This window comes from Corylus avellana, chromosome ca7 (assembly GCF_901000735.1).
Source record: "Corylus avellana chromosome ca7, CavTom2PMs-1.0".
Taxonomy (NCBI): Eukaryota; Viridiplantae; Streptophyta; class Magnoliopsida; order Fagales; family Betulaceae; genus Corylus; species Corylus avellana.
This window is the reverse complement of record NC_081547.1, coordinates 21234758-21246432: the sequence shown is the minus strand read 5'-3', so window position 1 is coordinate 21246432 and position 11675 is coordinate 21234758. Positions and strand designations below refer to the sequence as shown.

Sequence of the window (11675 nt, the reverse complement as noted above, 5' to 3'; positions counted from 1 at the left end):
CGTTTCGACAATTAATTCTCTAGTAATTTATTCCGATTGGAATTTCTCTTCGATTATTGGAGATATTCTTAAGCAACTTGAATAGTTGAATGTTTTCGTATGTGGACTGAATTGAAAATCTCTTGTAGTGCCCAACTCTATATAGCACATCAGCTCGCTTTTTAGGCGGCTACCAATAGGATCTATGGTAGCATTCTCACTACTTGTCTTTTTTAACTATTATTTGTATTAATGGTGGGATGGACACGCATATAATATAAACTTTTTTTTTTTTTTGACATGTCCACATAAGAGAGGGGAGGGGGATTCGAACTAGTGACCTCCGCTTCATAAAGCGTGGTCCCAACCGATTGAACTACCTCTTGGGAACAGAAAACTCACTTATACCCTCAATTGTAAAGCATTTTTTTTAATGTCCCTCACAAAATTCAGAAATTTGTAGTGTCGGATTTCTGATTTTTCAGTCCTGGCCTTTCGATCACCCCTTCCGTTAGGATATTTTATTAAATACAAATGGAGAAAAAACTAGCAAAAATACATTATTTAAAAAATTAAAAATTATAAACACAAAAAAAAAAAAAAAAAAAAGGAAAAAGAACTCACGGCCATGCCATGGGTCATATTTTTACTTGTCTTATAGTAATTAAATTATAGGATAAACTTTACAAAGCCCCATAAACTTCAACCTCTTAAACTTTCACACGTTTTGATACTATCTTTCAAAGTTTAAAAATTCTCAATTTTACCCCATTGAACCTCTAATTTGATGCAACTGCCAAATATTGAAGATAAATTGAATCAAATTAAAAGTTTAAGAGATGAAATTGAGAATTTTTAAACTTTAAAAACGTAAAAATTCAAGAAAGCTTTGTGAAGTTATAAATAAGGTTCTAGTTTTGTCGGGGATTGAATTGTGGCCACCCTTAGGACTTGAGTTGAGCAGTATATATATATATATGGTAATAGTGTAATAGAATTGAATGTGATTCCCCAAATACGTGGATGGCATTGTAACAAAAAAAAAAAAAAAATCGGAATTGGATCCTGTCCACGACTTGGGGAGCATATATGGTTATACAATTTAATGTCATTCCCCATGCTGCCATGCATATGTCTGGATCACATTATCGGAATTACCAATGGGTACACTTTGTTGGGATTTTATTAATTTTTTTTTTTTAAACTTCTATAAATTTAATGATAAATTTAAGAAAAACATAAGATAGATAAGAGAGGAAAGAATATCTAAATCTATAATCATTTTAATTCAAATACTATCTTTTAGTACGTAATTGATAGGTCATGCAAGTAGTAGGTGGATCTTAATTAAACCTACGAGCTTTACTTTGTCAAAGATAAGGATTCATCATTACTCATTAGGTTGAGTGTCATTCCCTACCCACTGCCTACCTTCTTTTCTCATAATGGCTTGGCCTTGACGGCAGTACATATATCATCATCACGGATTCATATTTTTACGGGGAGTAATGTTATTTATTATTATTATTATTATTTTACTTTATTTTCTTCCTCAAATTAAGTTGAAGTAGATTTTAAACTTGTCATTAGATTTGAGATAAATTACTATTTAATTTTGATCCAATAATGATATTAAAAGTCACGTCAATTTTGAGAATAAAATAAAAATAAAATGATGGTATATAACATTACTCTATTATCAAATCTTTCTATATATGTAAGATGAGAAATGCTATTCTCATCTTTTTCTTTACATTTTTTATTTTAAATAAAAATAAAATTAATCATTGGATCCACCTTTACTTAAGTAAGTCCCACAAATCTAATAGTTTATTTATTATTATTTTTTAATATATAAATAATGTCCCACCAAATTACGAAAATACCCTTACAAAAAATATCTGCCCCCAGGAAAGAATAATATGCACTGCTGGTCCTCACCCTATAGAAGAATCCATCCTTCAATACCCGAAACACATTCAAGACATCAGAACTCCATTTCAACACCTACAAAGTAATAAGCAGGCATTAATTATAAACACCACATATATAATTTACATATTTTCAAACCCTAAAATCATATGCACTTTCCTGATTTCTGTACATATATTCAATTTTTCTCCAGCAATTACTATATTGTTAAAAAATTATGTTTTTTAATTTTTCTTTTTCCGAATTATAGGTTTTTTTTGTCTTATTAAAAATATTTTACGGATGAAATTCGGATAAAAAAAATGGGACGTGTCATTACGTACTCTTGAGAGTTACATTCCATGAACTCATCACATGAAGACTTTTTTTTTTGTAAAAAAAATCTTCTACCCAAATTTGCTGGCATGATTGATTTACATTAAATTATGAAAAATGATTGGTTAATCACAATTGATGGGCATTAATGATAAGCCAATCCTCTCAATTTCAAATGAACTACAGTTAGTTATAATAGAAGGGTATTTTTTTATTTTCACTTTTTGAGAAGACAAAAATATTCCTACATTATAACTAACTAGATATTCAATTCATTATCCTAATTCTATTTTGTGGCAAATGGTCCAATTGGGAAGTGTTAGATAAGCAAACAAATGAACACAGAAAATTTTTTAAACTAACGTGACAGACTGTGAGTAATAGACAATGAAAAAATAATTATATATATATTTTTAATTTAAAAACCCTTACCAAATTAATTTAAATTTTTTTTATATTTATTTATTTGCACTTTCCGGATTTCATTTGAACCCGTCACATTAAAAACTTCATCAAAATGACAAAAGAAAAAAAGAGAGTAAGAAATACGTTTTGCTCATACGTAGTCAAAATGTGAACCACAACCACACACTTTGATGTTTCTGAAAAAAACGTGAGAGATTTGAAAACACAGAAACGGAAATTAATGGAAAGCCATGCGGCATGCGCCCACAAAGAGAGAAGGTCTATTGTCGCGTCCCCTGACTCCCCTCCTTTTTCAAAACGCGTAAACCCACCACAAAACGACCACCCTCCAAGGCCCACGTCAACAAATTTACTGCCAAAAAAAAAAAAGAAAGAAAATTAATAAATCTTTGGTAACTCCGCTCCGAATCCCTCTAACTCCCTCTGCTTTATATCCTCCGGAAACTCTTTCACAATGTCATTCGCCTTTCGCCAATATCTCCGTCACCTCTAACGGCAATGAACGGCGCAGCGTTGGCCCCCCTTCACGCCCCGTCGTGCGGGCTTAAACACAGGCCCGTAACTAACGGCGACAACGTTAACGGCGTCCGTAGCAGGGACACGGGGAAGGAAGAGAAGAAGAGAGCCGCCTCGTTTATGACGTGGACGGCGGAGGATGTGGCGCACGTGGCCAGGTTCCATTGGGTGCCTTGTTTGTTTGGGGTGGCGCTGCTGTTCTTCATGGGCGTGGAGTACACGCTCCGGATGATTCCGCCGTCCTCCGCTCCCTTTGATCTGGGATTCGTCGTCACGCGCCCACTCCATCGCCTGCTCGTCGCGCGACCCGAGCTCAACACCTTGCTGGCGGCCCTTAATACGGTATGTGTTGGGATCTGAAAATCATTAGATTGAATCCATCCATAGAGAAGGAGAGAGGCTTTCTGCATTCTTCACAGTACTTGCGCTCCATTATTGTGGCACTTCTATGAGCTCTCTCTCTCTCTCTCACACATTCTGTATTAATTGTCGAATTATTTTTCATTATAATAATTTTCTTATTAATACACCAAGATAGAGGTAAAGGTAAAAAAATTTGTTTATTTAATTAATAAAAAAAGGAAGATATTAGCAATCAAATCATTACTTGATTTGGTTGTTTCGATGTGGTAGCACTTCTTTGAGATTTTCTTGAAGGAAAATGAATTTGACATATAAAGTATAAACCCCTGATCTGATATAATTATATTGTAGCTGATCTGCCATTTTTTGTTAATAATAATTAATTATTATTTGGTATATTTATGGTTAGGTGTTTGTGGGAATGCAAACAACATATATTCTGTGGACGTGGTTGATAGAGGGCCGCCCAAGGGCGACAATCTCCGCTCTCTTCATGTTCACTTGCCGGGGAATCCTAGGTTACTCCACGCAGCTTCCATTGCCTCAGGTTCCCTATATCTTATCACATCTAATTAATCAATCTTATTAAAATTATTTATTTATTTTATAAAATGAATACTATCAATTTCATTTAATTTGTTTGCTTATGAATTTAATAGGGATTTTTGGGCTCTGGTGTGGACTTCCCGGTAGGGAATGTATCTTTCTTCCTATTCTACTCGGGTCACGTGGCGGGGTCGGTAATTGCGTCGTTGGACATGCGGCGGACGCAACGGTGGGAATTGGCCTGGTTATTTGACGGGCTGAATGTTCTCCAATCCGTGAGGCTGCTGGGTACGAGGGGTCACTATACAATTGATTTGGCTGTCGGGGTCGGTGCCGGAATTCTCTTTGATTCTCTGGCCGGAAAGTACGAAGAGAGCAAAAGGAAAGCAGCAATTGCTGCCGTCCTACTGTGACCAAAGAGAGGCTTAAGTGTCTCTTTACATGAAAAAATTGGAAGAAGAAAGAAAAATCGAGAAAGAGAATTTGGGAATGTGGAAAGCACGTTTGAAATGTCAAAAAAGATGGTGGGAAATGTGATTTGTGAAGAGGGAGAGAGAGAGGGAGGAGCTGAGTGAGGTCAACTGCTACCATGGCCGCTCTTTTTCCACCACAATACGTCGGCTTTTGTTGAGGTATTTTCCATGTTTAAAAAGTTGCTCACATTTGGATTTTGGGTCTCCAAGGAATTAATACATACAAGTTGAAGGCAAAAAGAGGCTGTGGGAGATAGTGGGGAAGGGTTTTAACCCTATTCTTTTTCTATTTGTATGTTTAGGTGGATATATAGGCTGCAAAATAATAACTATTAGCAATTAGATCTCTTCTCTGCTAATCTCTTTCGATTGTCATAAATGGGATAGACCTTAAATTATTTGAGACCCTTAAATTATTCTCTCAAAGTTGACGTGACTTTTAAAATCATAATTGAATCATGTTTTTATCACATGGGAGAATCATGTTTTTATCACATGGGAATGGGTTGCACCTTTGGAGATGACAATCCCACCGCTTGTCACACCTTTATTTATTTATTTTTTAATTAAATTATTGAAAATTGTTATTTTAATGTGATGTGGCACTAATAGACGGTATAATTTCGGACGAAAAACCAATGGAAGGATATATTTTACATTCTCCAAGAACTTATGCAGTTAAAACTGTAAATAAATAAATAAATAAAAGTTGAGGTGTGATCTGTTTTGGTGCATTGACCCATGAATTAATCTAAAAATTCCCTTTAAATATTTTAAGATACAATTTAAAAAATTTAAAACAAGAACCTTCTTTGAATAACTAGAAATGTTTATCCATCCCATCTCAAGGATGAGCAAATCCTCATATTCCAATTTTAATGATTTCCTATGGTTATGGTGGCAACATAAAATGCTGACTTGATGGCAACCATGAAAGAAAGAGTAATGCTAATACAACACCCTTCATTCCTGTAAAGTTTACATAGCGTGATTTCTTAAAACATTTGGTGTATAGAGATTGAGTTTTTGGTTGGAGGAATCACATCACATAAGCTTTGGAAATAGGAAGGAAATTACTCATAAAAGAACTTTAGTGAGTTGGTTTCTGAAAGTTTTTCCTCCTTTCCTTATTTTATATTTACCTTTCTTTCCTCTTTCTTTTTTCTTTTTCTTCTGAAACTATACTTAAATGTTGGAGCCTTCAGTCTTTACAAGAAATTGAAATTCATAGGCTATCAACTCAAATTAAGGAACTACTACCTTTCCAAATCCAAAATTTAATGATTTTTGGGCATAAACAAATCTCACTTATTACTATTTTTTTAAAGACTTAGACTTAGACCATAACGCACGACAATGACAAAACAGCCCGAATAATCGATCATCAAAACCTAGCAAACCAAACCTACGAAGAACTCTTTCCAAACCTTAATCCTAACAAGTGAGAATTGCTAGCACCTATTATATTTGGCTTTGGGGGCCCGGTCAATTGGCACATAGGTCTCCGCAAAGTTGTAACACCATGTATGGGGGTTGGCGTCTGTCCAGTGTTAGAAAGTTAAGAAAATTAGTGACTTGATAATAGGAGAGCTAGCGACTGAAACCCTAGTAAATGGCGACCATAACTATAGCGATTCTAAAGAAATATAATTCCTTGCTCCAACATTCCATAATTAGAAGATCCATGGGGTGAATTTTGAACAAAAAAAAAATGTAATTTGTGCATTACAGGTCATGATGCCAACCGTCTAAACGATTGGAAGTTGGGGAACCGTTGGTTATGGTTCAACCACTTGTATTGATTTCAACATACACGTTATCATAAACGTGATCTTCTTGCAAACTTGAATTTTACTTATCAGGGTGTATTTGGGAAAAAGATATAATCATATATGAACTTTAATTAATGGACCGTGGGTTTCAAACTTTCAAAAACACGCTTCAGTTAATAATTGCCCAAAAGAGTTTTTAGGTATGGTTGTCACATAATCGTGGAGGTTAGCCTTAAACGTGTCCTCTTTTCTTTCTTCTTTTTTAATATATTTGGAAAAATTATTTTTATAATTAAATTAAAACACTTCTTAGAACACTTTTTACTATACCAGACTACTAAATAACATTATTCTACTCTTAAACACAACACTTTCTAATGCATATTTAACAGATTTTGTATCTCAATATCAATGCGGAATTTGAATCCTCTCAAGTTCAAAGAGAAGCCAGTCCTTTATAATACAAGGTCAAACTTGTCAAAAAAAATATGAAATGACAAATTTACCCTTATAGTATAAAGGACTGGCTCCTCTTGAGTTCATGCATTTGCACTGGAGAGGATCCTGGTCCATCAAAGTGGAATTTGAATCCTCTCCAGTTCAAAGAGGAGCCGGTCCTTTATAGCACAAGGGCAAAATTGTCCAAAAAAAATGAAATGACAAATTTAACCCTTATAGTATAAATGAGTGGCTCCTCTTGAGTTCATGCATTTGCACCGAAAAGGATCCTGGTCCTTCGAAGTGGAATTTGAATCCTTTCCAGTTCAAAGAGGAGTCGGTCCTTTATAGCATAAGGGCAAAATTGTCAAAAAAAAAAAAGAAGTGACAAATTTACCCTTATAGTATAAATGACTGGCTCCTCAAGTTCATTCATTTGCACTGGAGAGGATACTGGTCCATCAAAGTGGAATTTGAATCCTCTTCAGTTCAAAGAGGAGTCGGTCCTTTGTAACACAAGGGCAAAATTGTAAAAAAAAATGAAATGACAAATTTACCCTTATAGTATAAAGGACTCGCTCCTCTTGAGTTCATGCATTTGCACCGGAGAGAATCCTGGTCCATCAAAGTGTACGAGATAATTGGCAAATCACAATCATATATACTAGAAATTGTAAACCCAGTATAAAACAATAGTCTATCCCTTTTCTAGTTAACCCAACAAGATTGCTTTTGTGTTTTTAACCTGTATATATTCTAAACCTTGCTTGTAACAAGCATCCATCATGATATTTACGTGTGATGAGGTGTTGGAGTGGATGATACTATTCCAGATCAGATTCTAAATCAATGGGGCAGGATCCATCATCTACATTAGCAAGTGGGTCATAGAGGGGGGAGCTAGGATCTGTGCATCCTAGTACGAGATCCAGATTGCAACGATCACCCTGCATTAATGTTGTTGTTTCCATCAAACTAGTTAACAAACTGAAATGGATGGTTCAGATTGAGTTGATCAAGAGGTTATATATAGTTACCCCTTCAACTGTCAAATTTCCAATCATAGCACATCTTGTCACCACAAGATCTGTGTCTGGAAAGATTGCTCTCTCACATGCACCTTCTTTACTTAACTCTTCTGTTAGACCCTGCGATTAGGTATGCAAAGACCTCATTTTCAGTTTATGAAATAAATTGCTGGAGATGATTTTGTTTGAGTAATTCTAAGCAACCCCTTTCCTTTTTCCTTTTCTCTTTTCTGCCTAAAAAGTAAAAACATTAACAAACAACTTTCTCTACAAAACACTCACAAAAAATTTAGAACTTCTTTCACCTTTATGTCACATCAAAACATTTTTCAACCAAAACTCCAAAAAAAAAACCCTCAGAACTACTTTGGGTTTGATAACGTTCTTTGGATTTGCTACTAAAAAGCAAAACATAAATTACTTAGAACTACTTTCACTTTTATGACATATTAGAACACGTTTTTAACCAAAAAGCAAAAAAGCACTCTATAAAAAGTTTTTATCAAACCCTATATTTTTGACCTGTCTTGCACTTTTGTTTGATATCACCCAAAGCGTTTGTGACATGACATATTCTTCACATTCATTTCCATTTCATATCTTCCTTTTCAACAAGAATTTGGTAGCTTACAGTAACTGGTTTTAAGCAAGAGGCAGTAAACTCAGGCTGCAAACAGAATGTGTCATATGATACCTCATTAAAGAAGCCATCTGGTTTGTTTCGCCAACCCTTGGGAACTTGAAATTGCAGTTTGTAAGGACCATCCCATTCAACTCCATTTGTGAATGAGAAGATCAAGTACACAGCTGTGGAAAGACAATAAGTTCATAACAAGAAAGAAATATACATTAGTGGAAAGCAAGATATTTCAGTGAACAATTACCAACAACACACACTTGCTCAGAAAAAAAAAAAAAAAAAGGGTACCAACCATGCTTAGGAATGCATATCTGGATGGTATAAAAAGGGGGATCAGCTTTGCCTCTGTTTTTCCTAAGCATTGCCCTTGGCTCACCACACATAATGGGCTGATTAAAGCCTCCTGCAGAGGAAGCGACTCAAGAAGTCAATTGGATTGAACTGTAACTCAATAGTTGCAAAAGCAGAAGCAGAGGCCCATCCAACTGCAGTTTCAATTGGTTTTCATGTTTATAAGATTCAATGTATATATTTTCACTGATAAAATTAAAATGACACATTTCTACTCATTGATAAAGCTTCTGTTTTCTTAATCCCTTTCATATTTGTGCCTGCTTTAAATGGTAATTTATGGACAAGAAAACTGGTTAGGATTTACAAGATAGTATGAGGTCATATAGCTAGTGTATCATAAATTACCGTTAAAAGCAATCCCAAATTCTTCATTTGGAACAACCTTCTTTGCAGCCGGATTGTAGAAAAGCTTTAGCTTTTCCCCCTGTCAAACAATGTCATTAGAACAGGATAACCAAGAAAAGCCCAAACACCACTGAACTTTTAATTCAGCAGCAATGCCAGGCTTACAGAAGTAGGAGGAAGACCATTCATGGTTTTCCAATATATAGGGGCCTTGCCAAGTTCAAACATAGCCCACGTAGGAAGGGTAAACCTGAAACGAAGGAATTTGAAAATAGCACCATAATCACAACTCACTTTCTCAAAATAAGGCAATGAAAAAAAAATTAAAAAATTGGGAGGGGTGGGGGTTGATTAAAAGATATACTTCCAAAGAATCTAAGAAACCATTGTGCCATTTTGTTTAGGAATAAGACTTTCTATGACAGCAACATTCATGAAAGCATACTCTTTGATGTCCTCAGCAGGAGGAGTTGCAACAGCTGCCACAGCTCTCACTTTCCCGCTACTCTTGACAACTCTCTTCTTCTTAGGGAAACACCTTGGCAGGGAAGAACCAATAAAATTGCTAGCTGCATAAAAAACACAAATTATGAAGCTGTTGTGCATTTGAAGTCTAGGATATAAATTTCTGGCTATTTGTTCATTCGACTTTTGGGTAGAACAGTCCTGTTTCCAGCTTGTAGATAGATTATTAAGAGCATGTTTGGGATTGCATTTGAGAAATAGAACTTTTAAGTCAAAAATTACTTTTTGACAAAAGCTTCATTTTTAAGCTTTTGCCAAAAGTGGGTTTTGGTCATTTTAAGCTTTTTCGACCTTTAAAAGCGCATTTAATTCTTTTTATCAAATAGGTACTTTTTTTTTTTTTTTTTTCAAAGGGGTTTCATGAGTGTTAAACGCACTTTTAAATCTCTCAAACGCACATCCAAACAGGTCCTAATGGAGAGAAAATTAGTAACACATAATGACATCATATATATCCAAATAGTTAGCAAAGGATATGGTTAATTAATTACACATGCTCATGATTGAGCTTCACAAAGCTTGCATTCTTGATGGATCTCAAATTGAGTAGCAACTTAATTTCATGATCCTTGGAGTGTTATGATACAAAGCAGAATGGAAAATAGCTACTAAGAAGCATAACCGTCTACAGAAAACATAGAACCAATTATAAATAAGTGGTATGTTTCAACAAATAAATCAATTCAGTTCATTTTACTTTGAGTATTTGACAGACGATATTTTATGCAAGCAGCTAATCGAAATTACAAACACCTCAATCCAATTTTTCTTATAATCATAAAGACAGCATCTTCTCATTTCAGAACTGTTTTCTCAAACCCTTTTCAGTACAAATTTGTCAGTAAGAAATCTAAGAGAAGAGATTGATGATTAGTAAATGAAAGTTTCTTTGTGATGCCATGAAGTATGAATGTAAATCTCTAAGTGAGGTGAAAAAATTCTATTCCCATAGTTATACATCACAATTTTCAGAAGCAAAAAATAAAAAATATAAAAAAAAAAGGTTGTTAAAAAGTACCCTAAAGAATTTGCAGTTGAATAGAAACCAAAGCAAAGAGACTCACCAAGCATGTTTGAAACAGGTCGACTTGTACTACTATTAGAAGCAGACTGCACGCCCAGAAAAGGTTGAGTGGAAGATGTAACCATTGATGAACTCACAGCCGCCATTTCTCACACTTTCAATGCCTTCTCCAACAAACAGAGAGAGACACAGAGAGAGAGAGGGAGAGAGAAAGAGAGAGTTGAAACTCAATCTTTTCTGCGAAGATAATAGCTAAGATATATTAGAGATAGAGAGAACTACAGAAGCAAACGCGCACGACCACAAACGCGCAGTGTTCCTAAATATCTGTCTATACAAGTCAGAACTGGAAAAATATCTATCTATGCAAGTAAGAACAGACAAAAACCAAACATCCCTTATATATTTATATATGGATTTGCTGGAAATGTAGTATAAAATCAAATAATCAGTACATAATTTTGAATTGGGTTATTTTCTTATTTGTGAAAAGACATTTATAGAAAGAGACTTGCTATAGACGTGCAGAGTCCCACTAGATCTATAAGACCCCCTAGATTTTTTTTAAAAAATATGGATGAGAAAAAAAAAGAAAAGCATTTTACTATTTCTCCGGCTCTCGTTCATTTTTTATTTTAAATTTACTATTGAATTTATAGGACTATAAATTTAATGATAAAATTTGAAATATATATATATATATATAAAGATGGATGAGAGATGAGTGAAATTGTAGATGGCAACTTGGGAAAAAGATGTTTGAGATGTGTGTATGTGTGTGTGATTTTTTTTATTAAAACTCATCTTGGTTGTCATCTAGTTTTTTTTTTTTTTTTTTTGAACTTTATTCATCTTTAAATGGATAATCTAGAGCGTGGAAACTCTAAACACATCAAGAGCAAACAACTCCTAAGAAACAAGAGCACTTTGCTATAAAATTACAATATCACGGATATCCTCCGGGATTTCGTTGATCCATACCTTATCCATCACTTGTCA

The 11675-nt window shown here is 34.6% G+C and overlaps 2 protein-coding genes across 2 annotated transcripts; one reads left to right on the top strand and one right to left on the bottom strand.

The window, feature by feature from the left end:
• Positions 1-3033: 3033 nt before the first annotated feature.
• Positions 3034-4977, top strand: LOC132187133 (phosphatidylcholine:diacylglycerol cholinephosphotransferase 1-like). The gene is made up of 3 exons (XM_059601326.1): positions 3034-3510; positions 3941-4078; positions 4191-4977. Exons 1-3 carry the CDS (start codon positions 3151-3153, stop codon positions 4488-4490), a joined length of 798 nt encoding a protein of 265 aa, XP_059457309.1. The 5' UTR covers positions 3034-3150; the 3' UTR covers positions 4491-4977.
• Positions 4978-7398: 2421 nt separating this feature from the next.
• LOC132187132 (protein POST-ILLUMINATION CHLOROPHYLL FLUORESCENCE INCREASE, chloroplastic) lies at positions 7399-10981 on the bottom strand. The gene is made up of 8 exons (XM_059601325.1): positions 10717-10981; positions 9573-9696; positions 9293-9377; positions 9128-9206; positions 8721-8831; positions 8483-8595; positions 7798-7908; positions 7399-7707 (listed from the first exon to the last, which is right to left on the bottom strand). The coding sequence occupies exons 1-8, from the start codon at positions 10820-10822 to the stop codon at positions 7585-7587; spliced, it is 852 nt and encodes a 283-aa protein (XP_059457308.1). The 5' UTR covers positions 10823-10981; the 3' UTR covers positions 7399-7584.
• Between the last annotated feature and the right edge of the window lie 694 nt (positions 10982-11675).